Source organism: Abrus precatorius, unplaced genomic scaffold (assembly GCF_003935025.1).
Source record: "Abrus precatorius isolate BTA unplaced genomic scaffold, Abrus_2018 Scaffold7, whole genome shotgun sequence".
Classification (NCBI taxonomy): Eukaryota; Viridiplantae; Streptophyta; class Magnoliopsida; order Fabales; family Fabaceae; genus Abrus; species Abrus precatorius.
The window spans coordinates 19,317,747-19,337,793 of NW_020874417.1; the positions used below are offsets into that span (position 1 = coordinate 19,317,747).

At 34.1% G+C, this 20,047-nt stretch overlaps 1 protein-coding gene across 2 annotated transcripts; it reads right to left on the minus strand.

The window, feature by feature from the left end:
- Positions 1 to 173: 173 nt before the first annotated feature.
- LOC113871070 (transcription factor MYB61-like) lies at positions 174 to 2,142 on the minus strand. 2 transcript variants are annotated; one of them, XM_027507817.1, is made up of 4 exons: positions 1,869 to 2,142; positions 1,595 to 1,724; positions 1,216 to 1,459; positions 174 to 1,152 (listed from the first exon to the last, which is right to left on the minus strand). In XM_027507817.1, the coding sequence occupies exons 1-4, from the start codon at positions 1,999 to 2,001 to the stop codon at positions 394 to 396; spliced, it is 1,266 nt and encodes a 421-aa protein (XP_027363618.1). In that variant the 5' UTR covers positions 2,002 to 2,142; the 3' UTR covers positions 174 to 393. The 2 variants fall into 2 exon arrangements, with proteins under 2 accessions (XP_027363618.1, XP_027363617.1); XM_027507816.1 differs by having other exon boundaries at positions 174 to 1,459.
- Positions 2,143 to 20,047: the final 17,905 nt, after the last annotated feature.

Here is a 20,047-nt window from a genome sequence, read left to right on the forward strand (position 1 = left end):
ATAAAAATTTTATAAAGAATGCTGTCATCAATTGTATACAGACAAAAGTCACAAGCTACATACAGATCCATAATAACTCAAGAATTTTGTAAGGAGAGAAGCCTTGGAACAAGCCTTATTCTGAACTAGTGTCTCTATGTTTGATTAACAAAATGGTGGGAATAAGAAGCTGGAATCAATCATCACAAATATTATACTGTAACATAATCCTGGTGATTTTTTTTCTTTTCTTTTTTGGGTATCAGACACATATACAATATGGAAAGAAAGTTTTTTACAGCACACACACCTGTGGTCAGAACTCACAAGAGAAAATTCTGACCTAGTTCATATTGAAAAGTCTGCATCTTTGTCTCTTTCTTTGAATTGAAGTTTCCACATATTACGTACAGGCTACAGGGTTTGTCCAAAAGTCACTGAAAATCTCGGCAGATCCTTGGTATATATATCTGAAAGTTGAAAAGCTGGTGGGTGCTGTTGGCTATGGTGCCAACTAGTACATGACTCATCTGTTACGAATCCTGCTTCTGGTTTAACCTCACTGTAGATAGATTGAGAGGTTTGGTTCTGCACTGTGTTTCCCAGAATATACGGGGTGTTAAGATATTCAGACCATTTCATTTCTTCTTGTTCTGCGTGTAGAGGCATTTGAACGTCTTTGTTAACCTTCATAGACTCTGTCACCCCCCATGTTAGAGTGCTGTTGTCAATGAAGTTTGTGCTGCTTTCTAACTGAGTATTGCAACTGCTACCATTGTTTTTGTTTGTGCTGTTACTTGTTTCCCAGTTGTGAACCCCATCAATGTCTCCAGAGGATATAGAAGGGTTGTTGTTGTTATTAGAATGGAGAGTAACAGTGGGTTTTATGTGTGTTGGAGTTGGGAAAATTGAATGGAGCATGGTGGAGGTTATGGTAGAGTTAAGGTCTGACATCACCTGGGAGGAAGAGGTGGAGGATGGAATGAAGCAAAGAGAGGTGTTGGAGTTTGCAGAGAGGCCAATGTTTGTTCCATAGTTTAACTGTTGGAAGGAGAAATATGATCCTACCATATCAGAAGGTCTGCAACTGGTGGTGATGGAACTGTCATGGAACCTATCTAGGAACAGTTCTTGGGTGGGTGGGGTGCTGCAGGTTAAATTGCTGCTGCTACTGTTGTTGCTGTTGTTGATCTTGGAGCCAGTGGAAACTTCCAGAGGATATCTATCTGCAGGCATGGAAGTTGGGATGGGTTTTGGTTGGTGATCAACCAAACTGACTTCATTGGATCCCACTGAAGCTTTGTGATTGCTTTTGTCGGTTGTGGGTGGCTTGTCCTTGTCACTCTCAACCTCAGAGAGTGGTTTGTGGGTGTTTGGGTCAATGCCTCTTTGCCTCAGCTTCTTCTTGAGGCAGGAATTCCATAGATTCTTAATCTCATTGTCAGTTCTTCCCGGTAACTGTGCTGCAATCTGCGACCACCTGATAAAGCACATGAAAACCAATGTTTACAATCTAAAGGGATAAAAGTCAAAAGCAACAACTATATGTTGAAAGACATAAGAAAAGGGCTTGTGAGATAGTTATTCCTTCAACATAACTATATAACTGAACTACCTGTTTCCAAGGACTGCATGTAGTTCAATGATCATATTCTCTTCTTGCTGCGAGAATGCCCCTCTTTTCAAATCAGGCCTAAGGTAATTTATCCACCTCAACCTGCAGCTCTTCCCACACCTCTGCAAACCTGCATGTACAATTAATATCACACATAGAAAAGTTGTTAAGATTCTCTTCTCTTGTCTTTTCCTTCATTGTGCACAATGAAACATCAATGAAATGAGTATAAAGTGTGGCAACAAGTAACGCATATATAAAGAACTAGGCATACCAGCGAGTTTGGGGACTGAGCTCCAACATCCATGACCATGCTTGGTGATGTAGTTCAAAAGCTTTTCATCTTCCTCTGGAGACCAGAGGCCTTTCCTTAGCTTCTGCTTGTAGCAACAAGAGTGCCTTCCCATGTGTACGTACGTCAAGTCTTCAATCCCACCACCAATGCTTTGGAAACTCGTGTCCAAGGAAGAGAAAGGGAGGTTTGGTGGGGTGAGGAAAAGTGTTAAAGAGGCACTTAGTTAAACAGGATTATGCTTTAGACAAGCAAAGTTGAGAAAATAAAATGGCAGCTTCATAGGGAATCGAATAAATAGCAAGAGCCATAGAGTTAGAGGTGATTGGACACTGCACATTTTTTAATTGATTTTTTTATCGCGTGTCCAATAACATATAATATGAAATTTAGAAATAACTTTTTATAATATTTAATATTATTAATGTATAAATTTTATGATTTTTTTTATTTTTAATAAAAATTATTGTACATAAATTTTTATTGTATGTATTTAGATATAATTTTAAAAGAACATTTTGAATTTATATCTGACTTTCCTCAACTGGCCTCCTCTCCCTTCTTCACGGGACAATCCACATAATCAACACGTTGGTCCCACAAAAAGGGTCATTATGTTCGAACGGTCCTGATGCCACCACGCTTCATATGCTTTGGAAGCATAGGAGAGTACCATACAAGATTATGTGGTTTGACTTTTATATATGTAAATTTGTGTCTCATTGGCATTTTCTCAAGAGATCTAAAATTTTAACAGGAACAAGAAAGTTTTCATCCTCATGTGACTGCACATACTAATATATGGTAATTAAATTGTTACTTGCTAGTTGCTATTAAGCTAGCTAGGAAAGTTCTCACTTTTCACCGACCCCTTGGTGGTTATGTACCATGCTGCTTTGAACTCAGTTATTATCTCGCGTGTTTGAAACTTCTCGAGTGTGACGAAATGTCCCCATTCCCACATGATATGGTATATAATAGCAAGAAGATAGAGAGAGAGAGAGAGAGAGAGTGATGGAAAAAGGAGTTAACTATGTATGGAATTTGAAGGAGTGGCTTTGCTAGACTAAACCTTACTCCAAAAATAGTAACGTGAAATATAAATTGACCACAAGGTTTGAGAAGGGCAAAATTCTCGTGGACAAGTAAACACTGAGAGTAGCAAGGTGTGCAAAACAAAGTATATTGCATTAAATTGATGATAACAGAACCTTCTCTAGGTTCTTTTGTTCCCTTTGGTGATAATACTCAAAATTTTGAAAACTCTCTGGCCCTTTTCCTTTTCTTGACTAACTTTTTCTGCCAGATACCCAATGGTAGAAAACTGCCCTTCTCTTCTTTTTGGCTTTTTGGGATGATTTTTCAAAACCATGATCGTTTGGAAAAGTTTCATCATTTGGGAACAAATGCAAAATTGCTTTTGACATCTGTGCAGGCTAAGGTCATATTTCTTCCCTTAGAAACTGCTGAAAGTTCAACTAACTATCCGAATGATTCATCTTTTTTGCAATTTGAAAATTACGTATCTTCACAATTAAATGTGGTTTTCTTCAATGTCAATTTTCTGACTTCATACGACTTGTGTGTTTGTGTGGTAAGATACTAAAACTGTTGTTTTTTTAGGTAGGGTACTAAAACCAAAGTTAATAATGGAAATAAACAACTGTACTTGGATATACAAACGCGACAATCACAATAATGCAATTGTCCCTTGTTTATTCTAGTCTCTCATACATATAAAAAATCAGACAATTTTGGATGATCATATATTACAAACCGCAGCCACGCTCAGACGGTCAAAACTTTTATTCCAACATGCAATTGATCTGAGGTATTGTATGTGTAATATTTTCTTCTAACTTCGGTCTAAACGGAAGAAGAAATAGCGACCAAGGTAGATACACAAAATCTTACCAAGAGGGAATGTTGTTAGAACAAAGGGGTTGGTCGTGTCACTTCAAAAACACAACAGAATGGCAGACCAAAAATGAAGGGGGAATTATTCATCTAGCTAGTAGCTATTGCATAGACATACAATAAAATTTTTAAAAAATAACCAAATGATTATGAGACAAAGTAAAAAAGGTTGTGTTTGGGAAGAAAAAGGTTCAACACTTAAACGGTTTTGCTTTAATAGTACCATTTCCCCCCTCTAGGGACAAATCACAAAAGCAAAGCAGAGAGATCAAAGGTCCAAACAGGCCACTGTATGTGTGTCATTCCACAAGCTTTCTGACTTTAATCAGACAATGTCAATTTTAAATGACCACCCTTTTAACTACGAGATTCGTGTCATCATTCAGGATTCCCCGACATGTAAACTAATAATAAAAAAAGAAGGGGGGGGGGGGGGGGGGCTTCATTCTTGCATGCATAAACCGCAATTCTCTAAACTCGAGTCTTCACTCTTGACTTTGGCTACTTCAACAATAAAAAAACTAATAAGAAAAGAAAATTCCATCACCATTTAGTTAAATCAGGAGCTAGTTGTCATGCAATGTATGCTTACTTAAGCTTCTGTCATCAAGTAGTAAAATAGTAAATTACTAAGCTTGTTGATTAATTTCAAAAGTGCGCGCTTAAAAACTAAGGTCAAGTACAAAATCGTTTCTACGACAAATGCATTGCAAAGTGATTTTTACCAAATCAATAGTTACCTGAGCAATGAATTAATTCAGAGACAAATTCTAAGGGGAGACAGGTAAAGAAAAATAAAACAGATAAAAAAATTGTAATAACTTGGCTTTTCTAACAAATTTGATGTATACCCCCCATAATGCTTGGGTTAGCACATGATGTTGATTTAGATGTTGTTCGATTAGAAATATATTTTAATTTTTACAAAATAAAGATTATGTCTTTCATAGAAGTTAATCGTTATAAAATTAATTGATGAAATTTACCCGACATTCATTGAGAAAGAACCAAAATATTTGTGGTGGGATCTCAACAGAGATGATACGTGTATATAACAAAATAAATTAATGTATGGCATATAATTTTGTCATTCAATTTTGTGATTAGGGGGAGGATAATACAAAAAAGTGAATAAGTAATGATTTAGTGATTAAGAAGGTGTTAAAATGAGACAAATGCATTTCTACCAGGATATAGGAATCTTTCATTGTGATCCTCATCACACTATAACTATTATGGCCATCGACATGAAGGGGGAATGGGGGATAGCACCTTATTATCTATATTACATTCTCAGTTCCGAGTGTCTCCTGCCAAAACACACTGATTTCGTTAGATTACCGTGGTGTTAATTTGCTTCGAGAAATATGGACTTGTGGTGATCGAAATGCAATTGCTCATTCCCTTTAATTAGTTAAAGAACGAGGATTAAATAATTGAAGTTATAATAAAAGGTTTGTTGGTATTTACGTTAATCATTATAGTTAGGACTCAAAGTAAGCTAAAAAGCCAAAGAACATGCGACGAGAGTTGAGAATAAATTGCTTATTGTTACTTTTTCAATAGTTGCACTAAAAGTAAAATTAACTAGCAAGTGTATTAGTATAGTTGTAGCAAGTTATAAAATTTTGGAATCAAGTTTGAGTCTCAAACATCGTCCTCAAAAAATAGTTTTCTCAAATATCACTTCACAATTCAATAATTAATTAAGCTTAACACAATTTAATTGGAGTTTATAATATTTGAAAGCAAATTAACAAGTATAGAATTCTAAAATTGCAATAGAGCAAAAGACACAAATTTTTATATGAAAACAAATATATGAAGCATAGTTAGGGGTTTATTTCACCAAAACTTCCGTGCTGACTCAATCAAGTTCTGAACATTCAAGCATTTGAATTGGTTGACAATCAGTTTCACAAATTATTAATCAAAGGTTAATTCCTTAACTCAATGATCCTAATTCTTTAGATATGGTTCAATTAAATGTTGCCTTAAGCATTAGAAACCACAAGATTGCAAGATTAAGATGACTTATCCTTAAGAAATCAATAATTTTGGTAGTTAATTCAGATTTGAGAAACAAATTCAACTTCCATTGATAAAAGCTTCTGTGTTCAGAATATTAATTTTTCATTCAACAACTACTTTATTAACATAATTAACTACTCAATCCAATCAAATACTCAAAGTTTAGATCCAAAATCAATTCAACACTTCCATTTCAGATCCATAAATCCCTAACTACAAAAAGTTTAGACAGCCATTACAAAATGAAAAGAGAAAGAAAGAGAAGAAGAAGATGAGCGAATAATCATCTTCAATCCGATTTCTCAAGATGTGAAGCTTGATGTTCATCCCCAATATCTCTCTCAGACTTTCTCAAGACAAGAAAATGAAATGAAAACAAAAAATGAAGAAAAGATACAAACACGCAGAAGCCTTTCTGGTAACCTTCATAACTGGAACAATCATTTTTGTTTATACTAGTAGCAATGTAGAGATGGATTGCCTCTAGTAACATGCGTGTGTTCACTTTCATGCAAAATAGGAGTCACTCGCAGCCTATTCTATTGGAAAGCTCTCTGAAACAATCACTATTATTTGAAATAGTGATAACGCGTAGCTAGTTTTTCCTTTAGATCATGCGCGTGATCACTTTACTCAGAAATAGTGATCACACATAGCCTATTGTCTCTATTCAGACTTGCGTGTGTTCACTTTGCTTAGAAATAGTGATCACGCACAAGTTGTTCTTCTCATCCCAACTCTGGAACAATCACTATTATTAGAAATAGTGATAACGCAAGATCTCTTTTCATGGGCATGGTTACTTTTGTTGGAAAAAGTGGTAACTCACAAGTCAGTCCTTGAAATTAGACTCTGGAATGATCACTTTTCTATAAAATAGTGAAGCCCAACAACTAGCTTCATTAATCCTTATTCTTTATCTCCAAAATTGCTACTTTTCTTCTACATTTCTCTTGATCTTCCATCCTTATGAACTCAACTCAGAGTTTCCTACAAAATATGTTCTAATCAGTAATTTTCACACAGAAAATTCTCAAAATCTAAACAACTAAACTATTTAGAAAAGAATTGAACATTCTATTATTTTCATGAGTTTTTCAGCTTTCTCCATCATGTTTTGTAATCAAATGTATTAAAAACTAAAGTAAAATACTAGTAAATTAAGGATTTATCACTTACATGAAAGAAAAATAAATATTTAAGTTACTAAAAAGGCGTTTTCATAACTTTCACTTTATATTAAGGATATTATAAATAAATATTTATAATTCTAACTTAATTAGTTAAAGGATTCCTGGATTAACTATCATTTCTAGTTCTTTGATGCATTTATCCTCTTTAAATAATAAAAATTAATTGTTGTGATTGCAGTTACAATTATATATGGAAATAGGCCAGACTGTCCAACAGGAGCTTATGACTTAACCTTTTTAAAGCCTAGCCCAACCTAGCCTATTTAATTAATAGGCTTAATTTAAGCTTTTTAAAAAGTTTAATTAATTAAATAGGCTAGGCTTGAGTTTAAGAATAAGCCTATTAGGCATATTAAAATGGCCTATTTAAAATTCATAAAATTTATAATAATATATTAAATAATTTTATATTAAATAATGTGTAAGACTTTATACTATTAGATTTGCTTAATGATTTATAAATTGATGTTCATTTTATTGTATTTTTTGTATGTTTAGTGATTTTCTTATTTAAATTAAATATGTGATTTGAAAGTAATAAATAAGAATAAGCAATTTTATCATACATATTTAAAGTGTTGAATTATTTTTTTAATAGTTTATTTAGATATAAACCTTATGACTTTTAAAAAGACATAACCATTTAGATGGTTTAATAGTCTATTTATAAGGAAGCTTAATGACCTATTGAATGTCTCAATACAAAGTAGGCCATTAAAAAGGCTAACAGGCCAAATCAAGCTTTTAAAAAGGTTAGATTAGGCTTAATAAAAAATCTATGACAAATAATAAGCTAAACATAAGCTTCAAAATTATTAAATAGGAGCTTATGTAATTTACTATTTATGCAAAGTCTAACCTAGCTTAGCCTATTTCCATCCCTAGTTACAACAAGATGAATAATTGTTTGGGAAAAAAATTTCTTAAGTTATAAAGATGTCTTTAAAAGAAGAAACTTTTATATGGTTAAGGCATGTTTTACCTATTTTGCTTGAAAAACATAAAGAAAAGGTTTGATACTTCTTCTTGAGAAGTCATTACTCTTGTATAATTGAGATACACGTTTCAACTAAAATTAGTGTGATTATAAGACTTTACTTTTCAACAAGTTTTGTGAAAAAAAGGGGGAAGAACCAAAGAAACATTAAGTTTTAGTAAAAAAGATGAACTTTTCAACAAGTTTTTAAAGGAATGGTCAAGAATTTGACTTTTAGTAAACAAAACCACGTTTCAAAGAAATTTGATAGGTTTTATAATGCAAGATTTAGAAAGTGCCAAAATTGGTCGAAAAGAGGTGTTTTTGACATGTTTTCCTCAAAGCATGTCAAAAGTTAATTTACTTTAAAGAAAGTTGAAGTACTTTAAGACTTTAAAAGTTTAAGTAGCAAAGGCGGTTCAAAAGATGCATATTTATGTCAAAAAATTTAAATATATTTGGAGCGGTTACTAGTAGTTACTATTAGTTAAAGATCAAGACACATGACAAAGATTGTGGATGACATGTAAGAGTGGTTACAAGAACATGTTTTAGGCAGTTGTAATTTATGTATGCGTGTAATAGGCATTTTCATTGTATTGTAATAATAAATAGGATTTTGTTTCACTGTTTAAGGGTTACCACTTTTACATACAGACAATTGGACTTAGTATATTGGTATTGCCAACGTTCTATGCACACTAGACCAAACAAAAAAGAGATCAATAGCTCTTTATCTGTTCAGGAATAATGAAAATATCACAAGTTATATTGGTGTTTGTTTGAATAAAAGGGTTTTAATGTGATTGGGGTGTATTTGAGCTATTGATAAATCCATATTTTACTAGTATTTTATTTAGCTTTCCAGCGAATTTTTAATAGAAAAATAGAGTTAGAAAGGTTTAATTTCATAAAAATGTCAGTTGTTTAAATAAGTTCAATTTCCTTTAAATGGTTCAATTTGTTTACATTTCATAGGTCTCATTTGTAATTTTGTTGATTAGAATAAATGTGCAGGAAATTCTGAGCAAAGATTCATGAGATTAAAGCCTCTAAAGGAATGTAGTGTCAAAGTACTAAAAGTGTTCACTATTCTAACAAAAAGTGATCATTGCAGAACCTATTTTGAAGAGTTTAGGCTATGCGTTAACACTATATCCACCAATAGTGAACACTCTAGAGAGCTTTTTCTAGGAGCAAGGATGCATGTTGACACTATCTGCGCCAATAGTGAGCGTTCCAGAGCACATTTCAAAGAGCAAGAATGCACATTGTCACTCTTCTCGCAGAAAGTGACAACGCGCAAGTTTATTATGCAAAACAAAGTTGTGCGTCGCTCCTTTTCTTACCTAAAGTGACAACGCACAAGCCCTTTTATAAAATGCACTTCTGTGTGGCTACTTTTCTCGTGAAAAGTGATTGTTCTAGACATGAAATATTGTAGAAAGCCTTCTACATCACTCCTTTCTTCTCCCAAAGTGACAACGTCAGGAAGGCGGAAAAAATTATAAATAGATCTTTAGCTCAAAATTTGGAGGAATTTTGTCACATTTTGTTATTTTTCATTTTTAAACTTTTAGAGAGCTAGAGAGAGAGAGAGAGAGAGAGAGAGAGAGAGAGAGAGAGAGAGAGAGAGAGAGAGAGAGAGAGAGAGAGAGAGAGAAAGAGAGAGAGAGAGTTCAGGGATGATTCTCAAGGCTCAATCTTAGGGTTCTCATTTGTTTTTTCCTTTCTTCTCTATTTTTCTGAATTTGGATTGATTGTATTTGTCTTTGTAATTTTAGATTCCATTCCCATGGAAGGCTAAGGATTGATCTCTAATGTAATTCACATTGATTCTAGAAGTTCTAGTGTTAGGCCCATGTTGGGTGCGTACCTATTTTCTTATAGAGTTAATGATGTGTTCATATAACTACGACGTCCCTATGTGTTGGGTGTGATGTTGTATGATGGTTGTGGTGTGAAATGACTTGAAATTATGTATGTATAAACTGTGTGGTTGATATGTAAAGGTTTGATGCATGTGTGTGCGTAAAGATTTTAGTTGATGTTGAGCTGTAGGATATCTCGTTGTAACGTCCTTATTTCAATTTCAGTACATATAAATAATTTTCCATTTCAATTTAATTTCAATATGAAATTCGGATACCATAAAATTTTTTCAGAAGTAATTACTACAATTTAATCAAATATTTCCATTTAAATCAATAGAATAGTGCAATAGCATAAAACTTTCGAAATTATCATAATCAAAAGTAAAGAAAAAGGCTGTACATAAACTTCACAATATAGTATATTAATTTACAAACTGTATGTTTGAGTATTTTAAAGATCAAAATGATAATTACAACACCAAACCCTACAAAAAGGATCCCAGAGTAGCCTCAGTTATACTCATCTCCAACATTCCAACTCTCTATCTCGGCTAGGTCCTCAGAGTCTAGGTCATCATCAGATCCCAGATACCCATCGCCAGAGTCAGCTCTGACCTCTGTCTCCGTGACGCGCTCAAAGGTCCAACGGGTAGGTCTTCCTAGAGAGTCGTGGTCATGGTAGGTGTATAAGTAAGTAAGGGCTGCTGAGGTTCTAACTGTACCCCTATACATATATACACATAAGGTTTGGTGTATCCTACTTTTAGGAAAGTCGAATGGAATACTACAAGCAAAATCCATCTCTATCATGACATAAACCCTAGGTCATTCTCTACCAATACAACAAATTTAAAATGATTTACACGCTAGTATTCATTAAATACGTAATTTAATCTAAAATCTACAGAACTATCTACCAGCCTAACTCTTCCCTGCGGATTCGTCATCCTGGTTCCCTGAAATTATCAGTAAGGATGAGCACCTATCTTATCATTTAAAACATAATAGCACAATCATGGTCATGGAATACAAAGAATCATAATAACATAAATCTCAAAGCAATATATTAGACATACACATATTCATAATTATTATGTTGCTCTCTTTCGGATATGCATATTCAATGTACTGTGATCACAATTATACGATGCCTCCAGCAGTTCTTGAGGTCTTACACAACTAGGTAAATAGTCGCCGGTTAGCCCATGCATACGGATACAACGTATACAATAACAGGCCCTTTAGCAAAGGTATAGTCAGGAGTCTAGTCAGGAAACGAGTGTGAGGCCATGTGGCGTATTCGCTCTCAGAAAGAATGTGTGCATATACGCGAATGTTGCTCACCACCCTACATTTCTCCCAGATTTCTTATCGTCTCTGGATTCTATACCCCAGTGTATCTCTGTAACTATTCACACTAGAGTCATTCAACTTCTTACACTTATCTCATACCCCCTTTCGTACTAAACTCATTATTCAAGTAAGAGATCGTGCTTATTAAAGCACTTCCAAACTAAATTCCAAACAAATAGACTATTCGAATATATCATTAACACCCAAAATCAGCCAAACATATTTTTCATAATAATTCAATGTCAATCAATCATAAGAACTCTCATGGTTACAAAATAATTATTATGCTTAAAATAACAAAATAGAGCCCTCCTTACCTTGAGACGCAGTTTTGAAATAGATTTTGTGAAGGTTTTAGCTGAAAGGACCAAGATCTTCCTAGATATCACAAAAGAGAACATTTTGAGAAAGGAGAAACTTAGAAAACACCCAAAATGAGAAAATAAAGCTCTAAGAACTTACTTGGAGTTGATTGATGAAGTTCCCAAGCTTGGATTTGAAAAAAAGTTGAGGTTTTGGAGAGATTTTCTGAGAAGAGAGGGTTAGGGGTCGAGAGAACAACGGAGAGCTCGAAACTTGGATTGTAATCCAAGTTTTCTAACTTGGAAACCCTTAAATACTTCTAGACTTGCGACATTCTCGCTACAACGAGCCATTTCTTGCTATAACGAGCCCTTCTCTCGCTGTAGCGAAAAAACCAGACAAAATTGTACTTTGCTATCTGTCATTCTAGCTACAGCGAGAGCTCCTCGCTACAGCGAGATAATTCTAGCTACAGCGAGAGAGCATCATAATGCCTGATTTTTGGACGCTCTTTCTCGCCACAGCGAGGGATATCTTGCTATATTGAGATATCCTGTAACCTACACCATTTAAACTTTCTAAAATTCAAATAACTTCACAAATATAACCAACATTCAATGCTATAATAATAAATATAAAAACGGGGATGTTATAGTGTGTGTGCGTCTTGCAATGATTGTACGATGGTACGTGAGCAGATATGACAGGTAAGAGTTTTTACGGAGATTGTAGTTTTATTTATTTTGCTAGTCTAGGTCATAGTAATGAGTCTAGATTATTTAGCTACAGTCTTTAATGATGTAATTATTATTCAAAAACTTGTATTTTGTGGTCCTCGCAAAGTAACTGTTGTAAATATATAAAATTGACACTTAGAAGTGATATTTAAAATTCTGTTATTTTTGCGTAGCTACTCTGAACACTTGAAGTAGCTACGCGCTAACTGCGTAGCTACTTTGGGCATTTAAAGTAGCTACACGCTCAATTGCGTAGCTACTCTGATCACTTAAAGTAGCTACGCACACTGTGCAATTTTGAATTAGCCTTAGGCGTAGCTATGCTTGAAGTGGCTACTCACTCTGCGTAGCTACTCTAGGCACTTGAAGTGGCTACGCGCTCAATTGCGTAGCTACTTTGAACACTTGAAGTAGCTACTCTCTTGTTCTTCATCTTTTAAGCTCAATTCCTCTACTTTCTTCACTTCAATCTTCAACTCAAATTCTCAGCTCAAGCTTCTGCACAAGGATTAAGTCACTTTTGAGTCAATTTGTTCAGAATTGGACTAAAAGTCTAAAAATCAAAACTATTTACACAATTAGGAATATTAATGTAATTTTTATGATATTTTCAAGTTTACTTAGCACTTTACTACTTATTTATTAACAAAATCATACTAAAAATTATGGTAAAATGTGGATTTATCACCACCCTAAACTTAGAATTTTGCTTGTCCTCAATCAAATCAAATCATATAAAGGAGAAAAATTGTCACGACCCCTTTTTGTAAGGAACCGAGAACATTGTTTCTACATTACATACTTATTTAAGATAAATAAATAATAGAGAATATAAGTATCAAATTCACTACTCATTCAAAATAAAACAAAGTTTCTTACAACAAATATCTAACAGAACAACATAATATTACATTTAGTTCATAATATTCAAAATACACAAAATTGTACTACGTAGCTCAGTCTACATGAGATCTCAAAATATAAGGAAGAAGGACTTTAATACATAATTGCTCTACTCCAGCTTCTAAGATTTCTCCATTGGCTCCTCAGCCTGTGAAGTAGATGCAACACCTGCTACATCTGCTCACGTACCACCGTATGATCATCGCAGTACACACGCACACAACGACATAGAAAGAAATGCAATGGTGAACTTACAAAAATAAACTAAAATCATACATATATATATAGAACAAAACATTACTCACAGCAACAACTCCATGCATTACTAGCCCATCTAATGCACAGCATGAAAACAGTATCCAACTGGTTTCACAGCCTAAGTAATCCAGAAGGAACCGAGCCAGTCCGGGAGCGACCCATTCTGGTATCTGGATCCAGACAACACAACACAGCAGCTCAGCATGAACTTACCGTTACACGTCTACCCACCTAAACATGTAATTCGGCTCTATAATGATGCAAAACATATATCTCAGCATGATGCACACCGCTAAAATTATTTTAACAGCTCAGTTAAGGCAAGTTTAAGATAAATCAACCAAAATCTCAGCATTTTAAATCAATTAACAGCAATTGCAGCTTAGAAAATAGCTTTTATTCAATAGATCTAACAAAATCATGTCAAAACATCTTGAAATAGCATATTAAACCATTCAAAACATAGTTCATAGGTTAAAGTAAGCTCCCCTTACCTCAGAACGATGATTCACACTAGATCTACCGAATATTACTTGTTTTATAGCAAGATTCACTGAAGATTTGGCTTTAGAATGGAGTTTCTCCTAAGAACACCATGAACTTCTATGAGAACGAGAAGAAGAAGAAAAACAAACGGTAAATCTAACTTCAAACTTAAAGAAACTTACTTCAAATCCCTCAGAATAGATGTAGAATCTCAGATCTGGTGAGAAATCAAAGTTTAGGAGGATTTAATATGAGAGAAAATAGTGGTATATGGCCTTGGAACCTTTGAGAACCTTGGATATGAGTAAAGGAATGAAAATTTCGTGTGAAGCTCCCTTTTTATAGAAAATTTTCAAAATTTACTGTTCACCGCCAGAATTATTGTACATTGCTGGAAACACTGTTCACGTCGGAAACACTGTTCAGGACACTATTCACACCGGAAACACTGTGCACGCGTACTGTACACACACTGTATGCGTATGTGACGTCAGCCATGACGTCAGGATGATATCACTGATGACGTCAGCGGTCACTGTACATACACGATTTTTACTGTTCATACGCGGTTTGTACTGTTCATAGGCAGTTTACTGTTCATTTGACACTGTTCATACGGTAATGTTCACTTTTTAAAAAAATAAAATAAAATTTTCAAACTCCATCTAGTTATATTCCAACACCAAATAATCCTTCAATTAACATTTAACAAATATAAAGTATTATAGATTACTCAATAATAAATCACAAGCCTGACAAAAATTCATCCACTAATTGAAATTAAGCACAAAACTGACTTTTTTTTTTCAAAAGTTTTCTATTTTCCAGTTCTATGTTTTCTGATTTCTCATTCTCAATTAAGTTATTAATCCATTCAATCATCATAACAATCACACTGAATTAATCACACAACCAACAAAAACTTGTCATTTGAGTTCAAGTAATTCAGCAAAGTTTCATGTGATCAAAATTGAAAAACATGATTCACAGCTCACAAGTAGTGTTTCCCTCATCACTCAGTAGTGTTTAGGCTTAATGTTTGCTCTCAAAATCCTCATTTTTACCACACTCTACCATAGGCTTGCAAATATTCTCAATCTCCTTTGCAAATATACAGCAAGTCACATATCAAGAGGACTTTTTCAGGTGAAAATGAGGTTAAAGGACAAGTAGATGTTCAATCAATTAGGAAACAATGTGGTTACTTCCAAATAGAAAATATGCAATTCAATTAGATGGATATTCAAAACTTAAATTGAGGTTACCTCATCTTTTTCATTCATCCAACTCTGCACAAAATTTTCAACTTTATGCAGCATTTTAAAGAATTATCCTTGCATCAATTATGCAGAGTTTCTTTTTCAATTCTTTTATGTTTTTCACACTTTTTAACACTTTGCTTTTCATTTTTCTTTTCACATAACTTAGAGCTTTGCTGCTGCCCACCCCAAACTTAGAACTTTGCTTGTCCTCAAGCAATGCAAAACAAGATGTCCACCCCAAACTTAGTTTTAAAAATTCATTTTTTGATTAAACTCAAATTGCCTCTTCCTAATTTGGATAGGACTCATGGTTTTTCAACAAGGCTTATATTGAGGTTTTTCAAGGAAGAAGCTAAAGGCACAATGGGGCGAACTAGGATTTTCTCAAACATAAGGGAGGTTCATTTAGGCTATCTAAGCATGATCAAAGAAGGCCTCCATCATATATGTGAAATCTGCAAATTACTTATTTAATTAAGAAACAAAGCAAGTTCTAGAAGTGCAACAACAAATAAGATTAATTTCACACAACAAGAATTGTTATTCATAAGGTTCAATTCTCACCAAGGTATTTAAAGTGAACATGTCAAACAATCAACCTTACAATCAACTTTTTCAGAACTATATGCACAAAGTGGCAAGACTACCTCATTTTGAAAATTACAAGTGTGACAATCATGTGAGAATGGGAAAAATAACTTAAAAAATTAAAAATCAGAATTCATAGAATTGCAATTAAATTCATTGTATTCATAGAAGTCAGTTCATGATTTAATATAATATTTTTGTGTTTTTCTGGAAATTTTTCAATGTATGTGAAGCTAAACTCATGAATAAGAGGTACAAAATTCACTCCCCTTTTCATGGCAGCTTGTGCAAGTGTCAAATCCAAGTGCTTGGGTGCTGTGTAATGGTGACATATTCTGCACAAAACAACAAGATTCCCATCAATAACGCAGAAAAACAGCATAGTCAAAATATAGAAATATAAAACTAAATGAAATTTGTACTCCATTACTGCTAAAAAATTACTAAAATAAGTTCGAAACAGCTAAAAATTAACTACTAAACTTGCAGAAATTAAAGTTCCTAAATTCTAAAAATTTACATAATCTGAAAATTAAAAGAAAGCTAGTGAAAACTAAATTCCTAAACTACTCTTCTGTATCCTCTTCATCTAAACTCTCTTCTTCTTCATCTTCTTCTTCTTCTTCTTCACTCTCATTATTTTCTTTCATTTCAGCTACTGTGGGAGTGTTGAAGAGAGGTAGATTGTTGAATGTGGTGGCTCTAAGGCATTGGACATTTTCTGCTTCTGACTCATAGAGTTGCTCTTTTGTCATGCCCATCTTTTTACCAATGTTGAACATGATATTTTCCATCAACAGAATTCCAGCCTTGTTGCTCTCATGTAAAGCATTTTTCCTCTCAGCCAAGGAGTCTTGTCTGTCCAAAATTTTCTGCAATTGAGCCTTGAGTTTGAGAGGAGAATCCTTCTTAAACTTGGTAGGAATTGGTGAGGCAGCAGTGACTGGTGTAGTGGCATATATTTCCTTTATCATAGTTGCTGTAATAGGAGGATTGACTTTACTCTTCTCATAATATTCCCCAAAATTTACTCCAACATCTTCACAAAGTAAAGCAATCAGCCCTGGAAATCCCAATGAATCCTTTTTTGTTTTCAGAATTGTTTTCATACAGCTGTTGATCACTTCCCCCACATTGATGTAGAAATCACTTACTATGGCAAAAATGAGTTCAGCTCTCTTGACAACAATGGTGGAGCTATGGATCACTGGCATAAATGAGTTGAGTATGAAAATACTCCATACTTTTGCAAATGGCAGCAAATTTCCGGTCAGAATATTTTTTGGAGTAGAGATGTTTCTAGCTTCATCTCTTGCACTCAGCTCCCATGTAGTTCCAGGTCTGCCAATTTTATGGAGGATTTCAGTGTAATCCTTATCCATAGCTCTCCCAAAATTTGAGAAATTTTGCTATTCTTCTTCTTTTTCCACATTGATCTTCAGGTCTTTGTTAATATTTTTAGCAGAAAAGTCCACTACAGTACCTCTAACAGCAGTGTGATTTGGAGGTAGATGGTCTCCCTTGGTCCTTAAGGCATTAGCATAGAATTCTTGTGTAATATCCTTGGACCCTTTCTTGCTAAGGTAGTAAAAATCTCCCATCCTCTTTTTTGGATCTGTTCAGAAAATTCAGGGTGCTTTCCTTCAGCTAGATCAAAATTCTTATCTTGAACTATTTTCCTCCTCAAGATATTAGCCTTAAAATAGTTCTCATGTGCAATGCTCCTGAATCTAGGATCATGATCAGGTATAGTCCTTGAAGAAGGACCAGCTGAGAATCTTCCCCTCTTAGATCTTGGAGTTCCTCTAGGTGTGCTTGCCATGTCTTTTGCTGTGCGAAAAGTAATATACAAAATATGAATTTCAGAACTTGATAAAATTGTAACAAGTATTACAACAATCTTAACAATTTTTCTAATTGAAACACAGAGAATATTGTGTCCAGGGACGACATACAAGTTAAAAATTCATCAACAACTACAAATCATCAACAATTCATTACCATTGTAGCAATGTATAGGTGTAACATGTATGTTCATGTTCAGCTCATCCCTTATTATTCATGTGTAGTGTATTAATATACAGAGTGATACAATCAACATGTGTAGAATTAACATTTATTGATAAAAAAATGTGAAATTTAGGATCAATCAGTGTAGTGTATTGGATGAAAAATTTTAGAACAATCAGCTCACAGATTTTCAATGCTAAAAATCACATTAGTACCTATGAAATTCATTCTGAAAACCCTTTTCTGCACAATTGATTAATAAAAAATTATTTCAGAATATTTCCAGCAATTTTAGATATTAATTATGCAGAAATTTTGCAAGAATTTGCTTCAAAAATCAGGTTTCACAGTCAAGTACAAATGTAGCAACATGTTCATACGAAAATCCTTCATACAACATTAATCTTCCATTAAAAATTATGATTTGAGCATGGAATCAACCCCATTAACCTTCAATTTCATATTCGAATCAATAATTTCACAGAAATTGGCCCCAATTTTAAATTTCCAAATTTTCCCAAATTCACGCTCTGAAGACAGAATTACCTAGAATTGAAGTGTAGAAATGATGTAATCCTACTCGTAAATGATGAAGGAACAAATAATCAACAAAAATTCAGTGAATACTGGGTAGGAAATTTGAATTTTAAGAGCTGGCTTTCAGGGTTAGGGTTTGGATGCTTCTGCGTTATCACTCTGAATGGTTTAAATGGTTATGCAGAGTTAGTAGACACTTTAAATAGGCATAGTAAACACGTTGGGAATTTTGTAATGAATTAAACGTGAGCGTGTTTACTCTAAGCATTCAGAGTATCTACTTAAATGGAAGTGTGCAAAATCACGTGACCACTTTAAATGATTAAAGTGAATACTTAAACTACTGACCTGTGCGCATAGCCACTTCAAATGGGCAGAGTAGCTACGTGGAGATGCGCGTAGCTACTTTAAATGGATTGAGTAGCTGCGCCCTTGCTTCGTGCAGATGCGCGTAGCTACTTTAAATGGATAGAGTAGCTACGCAAACATGTGCATAGCTACTTCAAACGCCTGAAGTAGTTACGCAGAAATCACTTTTTCAACTTTTACTATATAGCCTTGCGCGTGGACACTTTCAATGTTTAAAGTAGCTACGTGATTTTGCGCGTGTCCACTTTAAGTGGGTAGAGTAGCTACGCGCTTGCTTCACTTCAAAATTCAAAATCCATGGGTTCTGCGTAGACACTTTATGCACTTGAAGTGTCTACTTGATTGATCAACTTTCAGAATAGACTGATGCGCTTCAATTCTTCTTCCTCAAAATTTTGACTGACTTGATGAGCATAATTCCAACTACAATTCCACACATTGATCTTAATTGAATTAAAATCTGCAAACACAATTAACAATGTGATTCATTATGAAAATCATATTCCACCATTAGATTCAACTAAAAATTCAGAAAATGCAGAATTTTTAAAATTCAAAAATAACTAAAAGTAAATATTCCTAAATTAGATTCTAACAAAAGTAAAGGGATAGAAATGTGAGTTGCCTCTCACAAGTACTCTTTTAACGTCACTAGCTTGACGCCTCATATTTCTTATTCAAGAGAAATCAACTTAACACAAGATATGTTGTTTGTGAATGCCTCTCTATGATAAACCTTCAACCTTTGACCATTGACTTTAAATTCTCTCCCTATTTTCTGATCCTCAATTAAAATTGCTCCAAAGGGAGATACTTCTTTGATTAGAAAAGGTCCAGACCATCTTAATCTTAGCTTTCCTGGAAATAATTTCAGTCTTGAATTAAACAATAAAACTTGTTGTCCAAGCCTGAACTCTCTTTTCAGAATGAATTTATCATGGATCCTCTTGGTTCTTTCTTTGTACAGTTTGGCATTTTCATAGGCCTGTTGCCTAAATTTGTCCAGCTCATGTAGCTGTAGGATTCTCTTTTCTCTAGTACTAGCCAAGTCAAAATTCAGCCATTTAGTGGCCGAATATGCTTTATGTTCTAGCTCCAAAGGTAAATGACATGTATTTCCAAAGACTAATTGGTAAGGTGACATACCAATTGGAGTCTTAAAGGCAGTTCTATATGCCCACAAAGAGTCATCTAACTTCTTTGACCAATCCTTTCTTGAATTATTCACCACTTTTTCCAGAATTTGTTTAATTTCTCTATTTGACACTTCAACCTGTCCACTTGTTTGTGGATGATATGAAGTAGCAACCTTGTGTTTTACATTATACTTTGCTAAAACTGATTCAAGATGCTTGTTGCAGAAA

What these genes read in the sequence shown, in the direction of transcription:
- LOC113871070 (XM_027507816.1), bottom strand. Translation starts at nt 2,001, where the DNA reads ATGGGAAGGCACTCTTGTTGCTACAAGCAGAAGCTAAGGAAAGGCCTC. An exon ending in CTCAGTCCCCAAACTCGCTG is followed by an intron (nt 1,725 to 1,868) that starts GTATGCCTAGTT and finishes TTGTACATGCAG; the next exon opens with GTTTGCAGAGGTGTGGGAAG. An exon ending in CATGCAGTCCTTGGAAACAG is followed by an intron (nt 1,460 to 1,594) that starts GTAGTTCAGTTA and finishes GTGCTTTATCAG; the next exon opens with GTGGTCGCAGATTGCAGCAC.